We start from the raw sequence: 18769 nt of genomic DNA, 5'->3' as shown, positions 1-18769 counted from the left end.
TCTGTTGTTCATGTTTTCTTTTTCTGTTTTTTTTTCTCCTCCTTCTGGCTCTATAGGGTAGGCTATATGGTCTTTATCTGCCTTCATTTTTCTGTTTTTCTATCTTTAATTGCAGATCCATGTGGCTGAAAATGACAGCACTATTTGAACTCTTCTCTGAGAATCTAGTCCCAGTATTTTCTGTATTATTGAGACGTGGCTGTGGAGGAGAAAAGAACCACTCCTTACTCGATGCCTTCCAGAATCTTACTCAGTTTCCGCTGCTTGTAGGAATTCTTCTCTGAAAATATTCTCTCTGATACCCTGAACTTTTACTACTGAAATTCTTTGCAAATCCCATTCCACATACTACTACTATGTCCAATCATTTCTATAGCACTACTAGACATATGCAGTGCTGTACACATATGCAGGTACTTACTCTGTCCCTAGAGGGCTCACAATCTAAGTTTTGGTATCTGGGGCAATGGAGGGTTAAGTGACTTGCTCAAGATCACAAGGAGCTGCAGTGGGAATCAAACCCAGGATGTTAGTCTCAAAGCCCATTGTACTAACCATTAGGCCACTCCGGCTATATTTTTCTCCCTCTTATAGGGGTCCTTTTACTAAGGTGCGCTGAAAAATGGCCTGCAGTAGTGTAGGTGTGGGTTTCGGGCGTGCGCAGATCCATTTTTCAGTGCGCCTGTAAAAAAATGCCTTTTAAAATTTTTGCCGAAAATGGACATACGGCAAAATAAAAATTGGCACGCATCCATTTTGGGTCTGAGACCTTACCGCCAGCCATTGACTTAGCGGTAAGGTTTCTTGCGTTAACCTTGCGGTAATCGCCTACGTGCATCAAATCGGAGTTACCGCCCGATTATTGCTGTGCGACAGAAAATAAAATATATTTTCTGGCACGCGTAGTGGACGCACATAAAATAATGAAATTACCACACGGGCCAAGTGGTAGCCGGGTGGTAACTCCAAATTGATGTGTGTTGGGCGTGTGTGGGTGCCTACGCGGCTTAGTAAAAGGGCTCCTCAGTTCTGAAAATTGGGACTCACAGACATTATCATCCTCAGAGATTTAATTTTCATGTTGACAATCCCCAGCACTCTTATGACATTAATTTTCTTTCTTTTCTTTCCAACCTTGGCCTTAGACAACCTATTTCATTTCCTACACACAGTGCTGGACTACACTAGACTTATATCTTCTATCTATATTAATAAATCCCACCTTGAACGTTCTGAAGCTCACTCCAAGGCAGAGAAGCTCACTCCAAGGCAGAGAAGCACAAAAATACTGTAGTCTTCATAGGCTAGGACCAGTCACCCTCACTCATAGACCCGCCCTCAGCCACGCCCCATCAAACATATAAACGGCGAGTGACCGTACTCACTCGCAAATGCGCAGTAGAGACCTTCTCTGCCCCGCCCCCACGTCAATACGTGATGACGGGGGGGCGGAACACAGAGGGTCTGTACTGCGCATTGCTGAGGGAGGGACACCGCCGTCTAACGCTCCCCCCACCCGAGTCGCCGCCGCCACCCACCTTCTACCCGGTCGGGCCCTCGCTCCACTATTGAAACAGCGAGGGTCCGGGAACGCAGCACTGAGCTCTGCTGAGCTGCCGACATCGCCCTTCCTTCTTCTTCTCTGCCTCTGTCCCGCCCTCGACGACGTTACGTCACACGAGGGTGGGACAGGCAGAGAAGAAGAACGAAGGCCGACGTCGGCAGCTCAGCAGAGCTCAGTGCTGCGTTCCCGGACCCTCGCTGTTTCAATAGCGGAGCGAGGGCCCGGCCGGGTGGAAGGTGGGTGGTGACGGCTCGGTGGGGGGGCGCGAACTCGGAGGGGGAGGGGCAGCGGCGAACTCGGCGGTGGGGGTGGGCCTTTCAACCCCCCCTTCCTATAATAGCCCGTTTTTACGGGCTCAAAGTCTAGTCTGTACATAAAACGCTACCTCAACATTCTGAAGACAACCTGCTGAAGCCATCTGCAAAATCCCTAAACAGTTCGTAAGTTCATGGTGGTGAAGCCATCCAACTCACCATGTCTCTCTGCCCCGCCCTCGAGGGCGGAACACAGAGAGTAAAGGGATCCATAAAGGCACCCATACCAACTGGCAACCCCCTCCAACAAACAACGACCCAGGCAGGGGGAGTGTTTCCGTACTCCTCCCCCTGCCTAGGAATCGCTACAGACTGCTGGCAAACTCCCCAACCATACGACCACAAAAGCCACCCGCAACCCCCCCACACACAAACACACAAACACACACATACACACACATAAACACACAAACACACACACACACACACACACAAACACACACACACACACACACACAAACACACACACACACACACACACACACACAGAAACACAAACACACAAACACACGCAAACACAAACGCACACACACAAACACACACACACATAAACACACGCAAACACAAACGCACACACACAAAAACACACACAAACAAACAATCACACACACAAACACAAACACACGCAAACACAAATGCACACACACAAAAACACACACAAACAAACAATCACACACACAAACACAAACGCACACACAAACAATCACACACACAAACACAAACGCACACACACAAACGCACACACACAAACACACACACACAAACACACACACACACATAAACACACGCAAACACAAACGCACACACACAAACACACACAAAAACACACATAAACACACGCAAACACAAACGCACACACACAAAAACACACACAAACAAACAATCACACACACAAACAAACACAAACACACACACACAAACACACATACATACAAACACACACACACAAACACAAACACAAACAACCTCAACGGTGTACCTCTAAGTGCCCCCCCCGCCGCATCGCCACAACAACCCATGCAACGGGGCATCAGAAAACCCCTACCCCCTTCCCTCCTCGCCGCATCACCCAACCCCTCCCCCGCCGCTTCACCAAGCCCCTCCCCCCCCACATCAACCGCCTCGCCACCCGTGACCGCTAATACAAACTCTGTCCGGCGGCTGCTGCTGCTTCTATTCAGCAGCAGCAGCCCGTACATAAAGAAAAACAAACAAAAAAACAACCTCCTAAAACGCACCTCCGTGGAGAAGCATCTCACATTGGCTGACGTCTCTGCAGCCGCTCCTCCTCTCCCCTCAACGTCAGTGCACCTGCCGGAAGACCCCGGAGAAACGCCGAGACGTCAGAGGGGAGAGGAGGAGCGCATGCTGAGACTTCAGCCAATGTGAAATGCTTCTCAACAGAGGTGCGTTTTAGGAGGATTTTTTTTTTGTTTTCTTTATGTACAGAAGCAGCAGCCGCCGGACACAGTTTGTATTAGCGGTTGCGGGTGGCGAGGGGGTTGATAGAGGGGGAGGGGCTTGGTGATGTGCCACGGTGGGGGGGGGGCTGGGTGATGCGCGAAGGGGGGGACAAGGGGCTTTCTTTGGGTGCTGCGCCAGCTGGGGGGGAAGGGGGGGTCTCGCTGGACATGGGTGGCTGGAAGGAAGCAGGGGGAGGGGAGGGGAGGGTCGCTGCACAAGGGTGGCTGCAGGGGGGGCAGGGAACAGGGAGATAGGGATGGGGCTCCACACACCACATGGGTGCCTGCAAGGGGGACAGGGGATACAGGACAGACACTGCAGGGCGGGCAGGGGGACAGAAGGGTTGGTGGTCATCAGGGGGGACAGGTGGGTCGATGGACATGGCTGGCCACAGGGGAGGAACAGGGAAAAAGCAGAGGAGTGTCCTCAGACATGGGTGGCTGCACAGGAGAGGAGGGTCGCTGGACATGGGTAGCTGCAGGGGGGGCAGGTGGACAGAAGGGTCCCTGGACATGGCTGGCTGCAGGGGGGACAGGGGAGAGAGGAGGGACGCTGCACATGCGTGCCTGCAGGGGGACAGGAGGGATGCTGAGGGGGGGCCTGAAACCACATGGGTGGTTGCAGGGGGAGCAGGGGAGACAGGAAGGACGCAGCAGGGGGAGAGGAGGGTCGCTGCACATGCCTGGCTGCAAGGGGGCAGGGGAGAGGGAGGGGGTGAGGGGGTTCCTCACACCACACACGCAGTCACTCATTCTCTGTCTGCCACATACACTCTCACACTCACTGTTTTTGTCCCTCTCTCTCACACAGTGTCACACAGAAACACAAACACTGTCTCTCACACACACTCTCTCTCGCACAAACACATACACTCTGTCTCTCTCTGACACACACACTCCATCTCTCACACACGCTCTTTCTGAAACATACACTCCAAGGAAAACCTTGCTAGCGCCCGTTTCATTTCTAACAGAAACGGGCCTTTTTTACTAGTAAGTACATAAGTAATGCCACGCTGGGAAAAGACCAAGGGTCCATCGAGCCCAGCATTCTGTCCACGACAGCGGCCAATCCAGGCCAAGGGCACCTGGCAAGCTTCCCAAACATTCTATACTTGGTCCTGTCATTACTTTTTCTTACTCCTAAACGCATCAACCCAGCTAATCCCTTGGTCTGACCATTATTTAGTGTCTTTCACTGATCTAGAACAGCAGTGACTCCTGCTAGTACCTTGTGAGTTCTTTTGTATTTTCCAATGACAAATGTGCATAGACTACAGACTCACACATTCATCCCGAAAATAGGATATAATAGATACCTTTAATATGATGCCAGTAGAATAATCAGCTCGCACAAATGATTTGTAGTAGTAGTAGTAGTAGTAGAAGGGCTCTGGATTGCCACAGTGCAAAGAGATGGAATATCAGAGCAAAAAGGAAGCCAAAGCAAAGTCAAAGAAAAAAGCTCTAAAGAAGTCCCTCTAACAAAATACCAGTGCATAGTGCAGTTATACTCTTGCTTTGCCCAGCCCAAAATAGGGCAGAGCCTGGCCAGGCCAACATTCTGTTTCTGTCCCTCTGTGATATCAGTAGCCTGGTGTAGTCCACAGAGGTACCAGCATATTGGTGTAAACCAGCTGGACCCACAAATACCTACTCACAGCCAGCAAGGTTCTTCCCTGGGGTTTCAGTTTGTTTGTTTTTTTTAAAGAAAAACAATTGGATTCCAACGTTAACACTGAAGGTAATTTGTTACAGATAAAATGAGCCCTTTCCCTGCAGGGACCCCTTCCTTCTGGAGACTAGTTTACACTCTTATAGACTTTTTAACTTACATTCTGTCTCAAAGCATAACTTCTGTAAGGAGTTACAGACCTTCACCCTTCTTATTAAATAACCCAGTACTAGGCTCCAAATAGTCTGAACATGAGAATTAACAATTTAACTCCAGTCTCACAGTCAGTGCAGTTGTTTCAAGAGCAGGTGTCATCCTCTCTCATCTATTCCAGTTCTGATTGCTTATGATTCAGGGGCGTAGCCAGACCTCAAGGTGGGAGGGAACCAGAGCCCAAGGTGAGGGGGCACATTTTAGTCGCCATCCCAGTGCCGCCCCTCTGCCGCCTCGCTGTCCCCCTCTGCCGCCCACTGCTGCCGTTGTACATCTTGGCTGGTGGGAATCCCCAAAACCCCCGCCAGCTGAAGCACCGCCGCCACAAATACCTTGGCTAGCGGGGGTCCCCAACCCCCGCCAGCTGAAGACTTTGTCCAGCGCTGGTCTCAGGTGCCGCCGCATTACCTGCCCTGCTCTCTCTTTCCCTCACGTCCAGCACGCTCCTTTTAGTGAAACTGAGCATGCTCAATTTCACTAAAAGGAGTATGCCCGACGTGAGGGGAAGAAAGAGTAGGGCAGGCAATGTGGCGGCACTGCCACAGACCGGCGCTGGATGAAGTCTTCAGCTGGTGGGGGCTGGGGATCCCCGCCAGCCAACCAGGGGCCCAGAGCAAATTTTTTTAAGGGGGGGGCCTCAGGCCCCCATGGCCCCACCTTGCTATGCCACTGTTGTCACTTATGTGAATGTTTCCTTGTTTGTGCTCACCTCGCCCTCTGGTGGCCAGAACCAGTAGCTGCTATGGACTGTCCCCTGTTCCAGACTTCAGCCCAGTCAGGTCCGGATCTTCCGGGCTGCCAGACTTGCTTTTATTGTTTGTGCCTGAACAATGCCCATAGCTGCCTTGTGATTCCTGCAGCTGAGCGTCAGCAGCTGATGGGCTTTATTAATCACCTGGAGGCTTCTGTGTTGGCCTTTGCATCGTCTAAGGTCCCTGGTTTGTTGGTGCTTTGTTGCACTTCTGCCTAGTCTGGTTTCTTGTTTGAGTTTCTTGTCCAGTTCTAGTTAGTCTGTGTGTAGTTTAGCTTAGGTTTATTGCTTATTTCTTAGTGTTGTTTCTGGTTTGTATTCCTGGTCTAGTTTCTGTTTGTCTGTGTCTTTTGCTTAGTGGCTGCTCGGCAGCTTTCAGTCCTGACTGTCAGTATTTGTACCCTGTTTCAGTGGCTGCTTGGCAGCTTTCAGTTCCTGTCCTTTAGCTTGTTCTTTTTCCTGCCTTGTGTAGTATTGTCTGTCTGTGAGTCCTAGCCCAGTTTCCTGCCTTGTTGCCCATGTATATTCCCTTCCTCTCTGACCCTCAGTCCCTGTTCAGCCTAGTGGGTATCCAGTTCCTGCCCTGTCCGGTAAGTCCTGCCGGCCGCCTGCACCCAGGGGCTCAACTCCTGAGGAACGGTGGTCAAGTGCAGGTGAAGTCTAGCTGTTCCTGTCAGAGTTCTGCATTGTCTCTGGTGTGGGGTGGTTTTGCCTGCCACTGCCGCTCCTCAGCAGTGGCCCAAGGGCTCACGAACCTAGTTTCTGCCTTGAAAGCCTAACAACTGTTTTGGATCATTTCCTTTAGGATTTTCATCTTAGTCAAAAGGGCTGTTTTTATTACTAGCCTTCATTCACACATACCTAAGTTAAGTACATAAGTAATGCCACACTGGGAAAAGACCAAAGGTCCATCGAGCCCAGCATCCTGTCCTCGACAGCGGCCAATCCAGGCCAAGGGCACCTGGCAAGCTTCCCAAACATACAAACATTCTATACATGTTATTCCTGGAATTGTGGATTTTTCCCAAGTCCATTTAGTAGTGGTTTATGGACTTGTCCTTTAGGAAACCGTCTAACCCCATTTTTAAACTCTGCTAAGCTAACCGCCTTCACCACGTTCTCCGGCAACGAATTCCAGAGTTTAATTATGCGTTGGTGAAGAAAAACTTTCTCCGATTTGTCTTAAATTTACTACACTGTAGTTTCATCGCATGCCCCCTAGTCCTAGTATTTTTGGAAAGCGTGAACAGACGCTTCACATCCACCTGTTCCAATCCACTTATTTTATATACCTCTATCATGTCTCCCCTCAGCCGTCTCTTTTCCAAGCTGAAAAGCCCTAGCCTCCTTAGTCTTTCTTCATAGGGAAGTCATCCCCACTATCATTTTAGTCGCCCTTCACTGCACCTTTTCCAAATCTACTATATCTTTCTTGAGATGCAGCGATCAGAAATGAACACAATACTCAAGGTGCGGTCGCACCATGAAGTGATACAACGATTTTTAAACCATCTCCTCTTTCCCATCTAGCCCAAACATTGTAATAGCCATCCTCAGCTGGGAGTCACGGATAATGTCTCTTTCCAGGATTCAGTATGTATGCATACTGGGCCCAACTTCTAGGTATAAAGATGTGCAGTATCTATAACTCCTTATCCACAGAGTGGAAGCCAGACCTGAAAATTGAATCCAGGTCTCCTGAATGACAGTGCATCAAGTTGTCAATGAACCTTTAGAATGGGATGGTACTTGCCAATTTTCTCTCACTCCCTCATTCTCTCGTTGTCTTTTCCATTGCTTATTCATTGTTTGTATTGCTCTTTTAGGCCAACTGAAGAAGTATGAAAATGGAAGATGGTATCCGGTGCTCCCTGAGAACCATCTGAAAATGACCAAAATGGATGGGCAGGTGTGGATTGCCCTTTACAATCTGCTCCTTAGACCGGAATGTCAGCAGAAATACAACTTCAACAGCTTTAACAAGGGTCAACTCTTAAAGGTATGACATTTAATAGTGCCGGAGCAAAATGTGTCCTTTTTCCCTCACAGTTCCTGGGCAAAGCCATGTATTCTAAGAATGCTCTTGTTTCTTACTGTGACTATAAGATCATTTCTCCGAGGACAAGCAGGCTGCTTGTTCTCACTGATGGGTCGGCGGCCCAGGAACTGCAATTTTTCACAGCAAAAATAGACAAAGTTTTGCCAGAGCCTTCTGGCACGCATTGTCAGCAAGCACCCCTCCGTGCTGTCCGTTCACCACCTCTCCGTGCTGTCCGCTCTCCACTCAACAGCTCTCCGTGTGGTCTGTGCGCAACTTAGCACCTCTCTGTGCTGTCCTTCTTCACCCACCCAATTGGGGCTAATCCATCTCCTAAGCCGAACTGCTCCTGCTCACTTGCAAAGAGTAATTTACAGTACTATTTATTCAGCAGAGTACTTTATTCCAGAGCACAACCAGCGAGAAAACAGCAAGTCCACTGTACTATAGCTGCTGGTCTCTGTGCACCTGGCTTCCCTTCTTCCCCCACCCAACAATCCCCAATAGTTCAGAACAGTTCAGTCTTGAAACTTCACAACAACTTGAAATAAACCTTTGGATCAGTCAATTCCTCTACTCCCTTTCTCCTACTGCCTAGGAGATAGAGGCATTTTCTCCACCCTCGCTTGTCAGACACCAACACTCTGACAACCTCCCATGAAAATGTCCAGACTGACCTTCTTCAGGTAATTAACCTTTGTCCTGAGCAGAAGAACTCCATTTGCTCCTGCTCAGCCTCCTTCATGACATTTTCACTCTTTTCCTCGAGCTCAATCTCCTCCCACTCCATGGAGTCTTCCCCCACCCTCTCTCCCAGGTGCTGCTCCTCCACTTGATTATCCTCCATCTCCCAATCACCTCTTGACTTTTCTGCCTGCTGGGAGTGGGAGTGCTGTTTCTCATGTTCCCCCCTCCCTTGCAAGTGCTGCTGGGTTCTGTAGTTCTCTTCCTTTCTTACAAGCCTCCTACCCCCTTTTCCCGGCAGAGAGTGCTCTTCATTTCTTGGCTGACTGCCCCTGTCAGCTCTTCTCTGCTTTCCCTCTACCTCCTCCTTACATACCCCCCCCCCCCCCCCCCCCCCCCCCCCCGCTTAAGAACCTTTTACCCTCCCGGGGTTTAACTCCTTCAACCTCCTGACCGGCCATTCGGGACAAAATATCAACATTCCCCAATAGTTTCCCTGCCCGATGCTCCACCCGGAACTGAAAGGGTTGTAAGGACAGATACCACCTCATAAGTCTGGCATTAGCGCTTTTCATATGCATTAACCATTTCAGGGGGGCATGATCTGTAATGAGCCTAAAGGGCCGTCCCTCTAAATAGTATTGACACATTTGGGTGGCCCACTTAATAGCCAGACACTCCTTCTCAATTGTGGCATAGCCTTTTTCATGAGGAAGGAGTTTACGGCTCAAATATAACACAGGATGCTCCTCCCCATCATGAATCTGAGAAAGTACTGCCCCCAAGCCCACCCCCGAGGCATCCGTTTGCAGCACAAAGGGTTTGTCCCATTCGACTGCCTTCAGCACCGGATCCTCACATAGCGCTAAATGCAAACATTGAAAGGCTTCCTTCTCCTCCTCCCCCCATTTAAACTGGTTAGGCCGATTCCCTTTTAACATGTTTGTTAAGGGCTCGGCCTGAGAGGCAAAATGGGGAATGAACCTGCGGTAGTACCCGACCAGCCCCAGAAAACTTCGAAGCCTTTTTTTCGTTGCCGGATAAGAAAACTCCCTAATACTTTGCACTTTATCCAACAAGGGTTTTACCTGCCCACCCCCCACCTTATAACCCAGATATTTAACCTCCTGCCGTGCGAAGTGACATTTCTGGGAGTTAAGTGTGAGCCCTGCATCCCGGAAAGCTGATAACACCTTCCTGACCTGCCTCATGTGCGTATCCCAGTCCTCACTGGATAATGACGTCATCCAGATAAGCCGCAGCATAACTCTGATGAGGCCGTAAAACCCTATCTAGCAAGCGCTGACAGGATGCCGCTGCCGAGTTCAATCCAAACGGCATCCTCTTAAATTGAAAGAGCCCCAAGGGAGTAGAAAATGCTGTCTTGGGCTGAGCCTCCGCAGATAAAGGAATCTGCTAATATCCCTTGGTCAAGTCCAACGTAGAAAGGTACTGGGCCGACCCCAACCTATCTAATAAATCCTCAATACGAGGCATAGGATAGGCATCGGGAGAGGAGAGGGCATTAACCTGGCGGAAATCAATACAAAACCGCCAGGTATCATCTTTTTTTGGCACCAGCACCACCGGACTTGACCAAGGGCTATATGATTCTTCAATAATACCATACTCCAGCATTTCCTTCACCTGTCTAATCACCTCTTGTTGTTTAACCGGGGACAACCTATAAGGTCTTTGCTTAACCACCCGGCCCTGATCTGTAACAATCTCATGCATGCTCAAATGTGTCTCCCCCGGACAGGGTGTAAGGACATCCTGGAACTCTTCTAGTAGTGCCCCAAGTTCCTGCTGCTGACCCTTATTCAACTCCCCTGCAATGTGGGGTTTCAGAGACTTAAAGATGTCCGAGATCTGAGGCCCCAGGTCCTCCTCCTCCATCGACTTAGTCCCTCCCCACAGCACCTTCCTTTCCCTCCACAACTTTAACACATTTACGTGATATGTTTGCTTTCGCCCCCTCTTATTCCTCACCTCATACGTAACTGGCCCCAATTTCCTAGTAATCACCACCGGTCCCCTCCACCTACTTTCAAATTTATGAGGGCCATCTGCTATCATTATTATGACCTTCTCCCCTTCTGCAAACCCTCTCTCTTTCACCCCCCGGTCATAATATGATTTCTGGTATTCTTGACTCTTACCCAATCTATCCCGGGCATAGCCCCCCAACCGTCGCAACCTACCCTTCAGGTCAAAAAGATAAGAGACCACCGTACAGTCTCCTTTATCCGGTGGCACCCATTGTTCTCTCAGAATATCCAAAATTCCCCGAGGGCCCCTCCCATACATTAACTCAAACGGAGACACTCCTAATGAAGCCTGCACACTCTCCCTACATGTGTATAGGACAAACGGCAGGAGGCGATCCCACTCATCCATACAGCTCCCCAACCCTCTACGTAAGAGAGTCTTAAGAGTCTTATTAAATCTCTCTACCAGACCATTGGTCTGAGGATGGTAAGCTGCAGTACGGATATGTGCAATCCCAAACGCCTCCCACACTTGAGCCAATGTACGGGAGTGAAAATTAGTGCCCCTATCCGTAAGCACTTCCCGTGGAAACCCCACCGTACAGAAAATGTGAATCAGCTCAGCGGCAATAGCCTTAGCTGACACTGTACGCAGGGGCACCGCCCATGGGAAACGGGTGGCCATATCTAACACCACCAAAATATAGACAAAACCCCTCCGAGACTTGGGAAGCGGTCCTACAATATCCATATCCAGACGGCCTAGCGGAACCCCAATGCGTGGCAAGGGACATAAAGGCGCCCGCTCTGGCCCCCTCTCAGCTACCTTCTGACAGAGGCCACAGGAATTGCAATACCCTTCCACTTCTTTATAAACCCCTGGCCAATAAAACCTTCTCAAAACCTGGTCCAGGGTACCCTGTGCCGCCTTATGTCCCCCCAGCGGGTGATCGTGAGCTAATCTCATGATCATGCTACGAAACCCCTTGGGTATCACCAACTGTTTCTGACACCCTTTCACTGTTGTCGAGTTAACTCTAAATAGCAGCCCCTTCTCCACCCCAAAATGCGGGAAAGAGCCCCCCTCACCTTCTCGGGCCCTACTCCAGGCGTACTGCAAGGTACCATCAGACTCCTGCTCCCTCTGGAAAGAGGGAAACTGCTCTAGGAGCTTCCCTGGGTCCCTTGGAAAATCTCCTTCCCCCTCGACCTCTATCATGGCTTGCCTTCTTCTCCATTGAGCTCCTTTATTTTGTCGGCTCCCTTTTCTACTTTTCCCCGGAGTACCTAAAATCTCAGGATGAAAGGGGAAAACCTGACCCAAAGGAAGAACCTCCCCACCCTCCTGCTGTGAATGACACTGAGCCCGGGTAGTTACAAAGGCTTTTCCCCCCTTCACATATTGGGAAAACGGAGCCCAGTCCCTCCCCAGTATCAGGTCCTGAGGCAGCCGAGACAACACTGCTACTAATATCCGGTGTGCCCCCATAGGCCCTTTTACGGTCACCCAATGTAAAGGATATCTGGTACTAGCCCCAAGAATGCATTGAATAGCTACCTCACCATGACTAGACCCTCCCTGATCATTCTTTCCCTTACTTATACGGGACCATAACCTCCTCGAAAGCATAGATTGGTCAGCTCCCGAGTCTAATAGGGCCTCCACTTTCACCCCCCCCCACCTCCACGACCTGGGTAAAGGGATGGGACACCTGCTTATAAGAGTGAGAAGTAAAGCCCTCCTTGGCCCTACAATCTTTCCTTAAGTGCCCTTTATGCCCACACCTATAGCAAATACGATCCCCGGCATACCCCGAGACCTCCACTCCCCTTTCTCCCTTACCAGCCGGTTCACTCCTTGCCTGCAGAGGCTTAGACCCTGTCATATATCTTTCCTTCCCCGCCCGCACCCCTCCCCCACCCACATGCTGGGACTCTAGAAAGCATTCCATACTTTTAACAGCTTCATCCAAGGACCCACAGCCCCGCCTAATCAAATCCCTTTTTAATTCTTCTGGTAAGGCCTCCAGAAAGTGCTCCAACACCAGCTCTAACATTACTTGTGTCACTGAGTTTTTTTCTGGTTCTAACCACTTGGTGGCCAAATCCAGTAACTTCTGTGCCAAAGCCCTGGGCGTCTCCCCTTCTGCCCACCTCCACTCTCTAAATTTCCTTCGGTAGGACTGCTTACTTAGCCCGTACCTGTCCAGAATAGCCCGTTTAAGCTTAGCATAGTCCGCAATCTCAACAGCAGGGAGACTGCGAAAAGCTGCCAGCGCCTCCCCGGATAACGCCGGGGCCAGTCTCATAGTCCATTGCTCCCCGGGCCAGGCTGCAGCAACCGCTACCCGTTCAAATGCCCCCAGGTAATCCTCAATGTCGTCCTTATCGGACAGCTTACCCCAGGGTAACCAGTTCATCCCCATCAGGCCTCCGGGCAACGGTCCTCCTCCAGTTGCAGTTCCCTCTGGCACTGTCGGCCCAGGCTGTACCCGTGCTCCTCCTTTCAACAACTCCTGACACAGGTCCAGAAGCGGCTGTTGCTGGGCCCTCGACGCGGCCAAGGAGTCCTCCATCAGTTTGTGCGCCAGTTCCTGTTGTTTTTGGAATTGATGGGCCATGAAGGAAAACATCTCCTTTGGATCCATTGCGCCCGGTCTTCTTCTCTCCTAGACAACACAAAGAAAAACAACCTCCAAGTGCAGCTGCTTTTATAGGCTTGCCACCACCGCCCCACACATGCATCCGCAAAATCCCCTTCCGGCCCTGCTATATGCTCACCGGATAGCCCAGGATTTTGCGCCTTGCTCCTCCTTCTCTTGGAGAACCAGGAAGTTCTGTCAAATCCCACCACTGCCACCAAATGTCTGCCAGCACCCCTCCGTGCTGTCCGTTCACCACCTCTCCGTGCTGTCCGCTCTCCACTCAACAGCTCTCCGTGTGGTCTGTGCGCAACTTAGCACCTCTCTGGGCTGTCCTTCTTCACCCACCCAATTGGGGCTAATCCATCTCCTAAGCCGAACTGCTCCTGCTCACTTGCAAAGAGTAATTTACAGTACTATTTATTCAGCAGAGTACTTTATTCCAGAGCACAACCAGCGAGAAAACAGCAAGTCCACTGTACTATAGCTGCTGGTCTCTGTGCACCTGGCTTCCCTTCTTCCCCCACCCAACAATCCCCAATAGTTCAGAACAGTTCAGTCTTGAAACTTCACAACAACTTGAAATAAACCTTTGGATCAGTCAATTCCTCTATTCCCTTTCTCCTACTGCCTAGGAGATAGAGGCATTTTCTCCACCCTCGCTTGTCAGACACCAACACTCTGACAACCTCCCATGAAAATGTCCAGACTGACCTTCTTCAGGTAATTAACCTTTGTCCTGAGCAGAAGAACTCCATTTGCTCCTGCTCAGCCTCCTTCATGACATTTTCACTCTTTTCCTCGAGCTCAATCTCCTCCCACTCCATGGAGTCTTCCCCCACCCTCTCTCCCAGGTGCTGCTCCTCCACTTGATTATCCTCCATCTCCCAATCACCTCTTGACTTTTCTGCCTGCTGGGAGTGGGAGTGCTGTTTCTCATGTTCCCCCCTCCCTTGCAAGTGCTGCTGGGTTCTGTAGTTCTCTTCCTTTCTTACAAGCCTCCTACCCCCTTTTCCCGGCAGAGAGTGCTCTTCATTTCTTGGCTGACTGCCCCTGTCAGCTCTTCTCTGCTTTCCCTCTACCTCCTCCTTACAGCATGCACAGCCATTTTCCCCATCCGTCCCGCGAGAGTCCCCGCTCAGTTACCTTTTTTCCGCGGTGAAGAGAGACAGCATTTTTGTCGTCTCTTCTTAGCCCTTGGAAAGACCTTTCGGCCGTTTTTTCAGAGATTTTCTCTGGTTTTTCTTCTTTAATTTTCTCTTATCTTCCTTTAAAAAAAAAAAAAGAAAGAATCCCTTTACCTTTTAAGGTTTTTTTTTTTGCCCTTGTTAAGTTTCCTTTTGCTTCCGCCGTGGCCCTCTTAGGCCGCGTGTACGCGGTTTCTCCTTTTTGTGCTCTCCTTTTTAGCACAATTGCGAACTTTGATCTCGCTGCCGCTATTTTTCCATCCATGACATCGAGGACTCCCAGTGGCTTCAAGAAGTGTACTCGGTGCAACCGGTCAATCTCAGGTACCGACCCCCACGTGTGGTGTCTTCAGTGCCTTGGGCCCGACCATCGCCAAGACGCATGTGTGTCTTAGTTTGAAAAAGCGGACACAGGCGTCAAGACAAGCTCTTTGAGACCGACTTTTCGGAGCTTTGACCGGTTCCTCGGTGTCAACATCGACATCGGTACTGGGAATGGCATCGACTTCAGGAGTGTGTCCGGAGACCACAACACGCTGGGAGCAGTGAGCCATCAAGTGGGTCTCCACCCGTCTCGAAGTCTCCTGCTGTACAGGCCCCACAGGACCAACCACTCTTGGACCTGACCCCGAGGAGACGTGTGGATTCCACGTCTTCCTCATCGGTACCAAGCAGTATCGATGACGTGCATCGAGCGAAGGCGAAGAAGCATCGTCATCGGTCTCCCTCCAAGCTCGGTACCGGGAGCTCCGAGGCATCAAAGGATTTGGCACCAGTGAAGCGCCGACGCTGGGAGGAACGCTCACCCTCCATACAAGAGGTGTCGGTGCATCGGTCTTCAGGCAGCCCTGTACCGCCTCCTTGACCTCCACAGATTCTGACGCCGGTTCCTGCACAGACCCTGCAGCCTTGCTCGACAGCAACTCTAGACGAGTGCATCCAAGCCATTCTTCCAAGTCTTCTGGAGGGGTTGCTGCGTTAGTCTGCTCCGGTACCAGGGGTGCTTGCGCCCCCAGTACTGTTGGTGGAAGCGGCAGCTGGCTGTATGCCTGTGGTGAGGTCTTTGACGTCAGTGCCGCCTGCGGCATTGGCCTCAGCTGCCACCCAGGTCGACTCCCCGTCGACATCGCCGGAGGGAGCTTCATCGTCGCCGGCATGGGAGTCGACCTCTTGACATCGCCATCAAGGACATGGTTCCTCGGAATCGAGACGGGCCCGGTTTAGGACTGCAGTTAAGGAACTCCTGTCCAACACCAATGAGGATGCCTCGTGGGATGAAGGGGAGGATCCCAGGTATTTCTCTTCTGAGGAGTCTTGTGGTCTTCCCTCTGATCCTACTCCTTCACCAGAAAGAAAGCTTTCTCCCCCAGAGAGTTTTTCTTTCTCTTCATTTGTCCGGGAAATGTCTGTAGCTATTCCCTTCTCAGTGGTATCTGAGGATGAGCTCAGGACTGAGATGCTCGAGGTCCTTGACTATCCTTCACCACCTAAGGAGTCATCCACGGTTCCTTTGCACAATGTGCTAAAGGAGACACAAGCAGAACTGGATGAAACCATTAAGTAATCCCACCATTCCCAAGAAAGCTGAGTCCCAATATCGGATTCACGGAGAACCTGAGCTGATGAAGTCGCATTTACCACACAACTCTATGGTTGTGGATTCTGCTCTCAAGAGAGCCAGGAGTTCTAGAGACTTTGCCTTGGCGCCCCGGGAAGAGAATCTAGAACCCTGGACTCTTTTGGGAGAAAGGCGTATCAGGCCTCTATGCTCTTGGCCAAAATTCAATCCTACCAGTTCTACACGAGCATTCACTTGAGGAACATGGTAAAGCAACTGGTGCACTTGGTTGATAAGCTCCCTCTGGAGCAGGCCAAGCCTTTTCAGGAGGTGGTCAGGCAGCAGAAGGCGTGTCATAAATTCCTGTCCAGGGGTGCTTACGATTCTTTTGATGTTGCATCCAGATCCACTGCCCAAGGTATAGTGATGTGCAGACTCTCATGGCTGCGTGCCTCTGGCTGGACAATCGAGTCCAGCAGTGGATTGCGGATGTCCCTTGCCAGGGGGATAATATTTTTGGTGAGAAAATCGAGTAAGTGGTTTATCAAATCACTCAGCGGGAAACTGCTATGGACAATCTCTCCCGTGGGACGCCTTCTGCTTCTACCTCATCAGGTAGACGATTTTTCAGGGGAAGGAAGAATGCTCCCTACGCCTATAACAAGCATAGGTACAATCCTCTTTCTCGACAGCCTTCTCAGGCTCATCCCCAGCGCGCTCGTTCTCATCAACAGCGTGTGCCAAGGCAGGCCCCTGTGGCTCCCCAGCAAAAGCAAGGGATGGGCTTTTGACTGGCTCCAGTTGAGCATAGCTGCTGTAAAAGTGTCCGTGCCAGACGACTTACCGATCAGAGGGAGGTTAAAACTTTTTCACCAAAGGTGGCCTCTTATAACCAATTGGTGGGTTCTTCAAATAGTCCGGCTAGGATACTCCCTCAATTTGATATCCAGACCTCCAAATTGCCCACTGGGTGCTCAATCCTTCAGCTTCCAGCACAGGCAGGTACTTTCAGAGGAACTCTCTGCCCTTCTCAGCGCCAATGCGGTTGAGCCCGTTCCACCAGGGCAAGAAGGACTGGGATTCTATTCCAGGTACTTCCTCGTGCAAAAGAAAACAAGGGGGGGATGCGTTCCATCCTAGACCTAAGGGCCCTGAACAAATTCCTAGTCTGAGAAAAGTTCAGGATGGTTTCCCTGAGCACCCTTCTTCCCATGATTTAGGAGAACGATTGGCTATGCTCTCTGGACTTAAAGGATGCTTATACACACATCCCGATACTTCCAGCTCACAGGAAGTATCTTCGATTTCGTCTGGGAGAGCAGCACTTTCAGTACTGTGTACTGCCCTTTGGCCTAGCATCTGCGCCAGGGTCTTCACAAAGTGCTTGGCAGTTGTCGCAGTATCACTACACATACTGGGAGTGCATGTGTTCCCTTATCTCGACGATTGGCTGGTAAAGAACACCTCAGAGGCAGGGGCTCTATAGTCCATGCAGCTGACTATTCAACTGCTGGAGCTACTCGGGTTTGTTATAAATTACCCCAAGTCCCATCTTTTCCCTGTTCAGAAACTGGAATTCATAGGAGCTCTGCTGGACTCACAGACGGCTCGCGCCTATCTTCCCGAGGCAAGAGCAGACAATCTTCTGTCTCTGGTTTCCATGGCAAGAGCGTCTCAGCGGATCACAGCTCGGCAGATGTTGAGACTCCTAGGCCATATGGCCTCCACAGTTCATGTGACTCTATTGGCTCGTCTTCAAATGAGATCAGCTCAATGGACCCTAGCTTCCCAGTGGTCTCTAGCTGCAGGGGATCTAGAGGATGCAATCCAGGTGTCCACCGATTTTCACGATTCCTTCCAGTGGTGGACAATTTGACCCAGTTTGGTCTTGGGACGTCCCTTTCAAATTCCTCAGTCACAAAAAAGTGCTGACAACGGATGCATCCCTCCTGGGGTGGGGAGCTCATGTCGATGGGCTTCACACTCAGGGAGCTTGGTCCCTCCAGGAAAAAGGTCTTCAGATCAATCTCCTGGAGTTGCGAACGGTCTGGAATGCTCTAAAGGTTTTCAGAGATCAGCTGTCCAATCAAATCATCCAAATTCAGACAGACAATCAGGTTGCAATGTACTACATCAAAAAGCAGGGGGGCACCGGATCTCGCCCCCTGTGTCGGGAAGCCGTCCAGATGTGGCTTTGGGCTCGCTGTCACAGCATGTTTCTCCAAGCTACGTATCTGGCAGGCGTAAACAACAGTCTGGCCGACAGATTGAGCAGGATCATGCAACCTCACAAGCAGTCGCTCAACATGGGCGTGGTACGCAAGATCTTCCGAGAGTGGGGCACCCCCTCAGTGGATCTTTTTGCCACTCAGATCAATCACAAGGTTCCTCAGTTCAGTTCCAGACTTCAGGCCCACGACAGATTAGCATCAGATGCCTTTCTCCTTCATTGAGGGAAGGGCCTTCTGTATGCATACCCTCCCATACCTCTGGTGGGGAAGACTTTGCTGAAACTCAAGCAAGACCGCGGAACCATGATTCTGATTGCTCCCTTTTGTCCGCGTCAGATTTGGTTCCCTCTTCTTCTGGAGTTGTCCTCCGAAGAACCGTGGAGATTGGGCTGTTTTCCAACCCTCATAATTCAGAACGAGGGGGCGCTTCTGCATCCCAATCGCCAGTCTCTGGCTCT

At 50.7% G+C, this 18769-nt stretch overlaps 1 protein-coding gene across 1 annotated transcript in view; it reads left to right on the top strand.

Moving 5' to 3' along the window:
• The window catches only part of ZMYND10 (zinc finger MYND-type containing 10), a 185214-nt gene that overhangs the window by 92572 nt on the left and 73873 nt on the right, over positions 1–18769 (top strand). The window contains exon 8 of the mRNA XM_030205499.1: positions 7807–7979. Coding sequence (XP_030061359.1) covers positions 7807–7979 — 173 coding nt within the window. The remainder of the gene's footprint in view (positions 1–7806; positions 7980–18769) is intronic.

The sequence above is a fragment of the Microcaecilia unicolor genome, chromosome 6 (genome assembly GCF_901765095.1).
Source record: "Microcaecilia unicolor chromosome 6, aMicUni1.1, whole genome shotgun sequence".
NCBI lineage: Eukaryota > Metazoa > Chordata > Amphibia > Gymnophiona > Siphonopidae > Microcaecilia > Microcaecilia unicolor.
The sequence above is the reverse complement of the archived record's forward strand: the minus strand, read 5'-3'. Positions and strand labels throughout refer to the sequence as shown.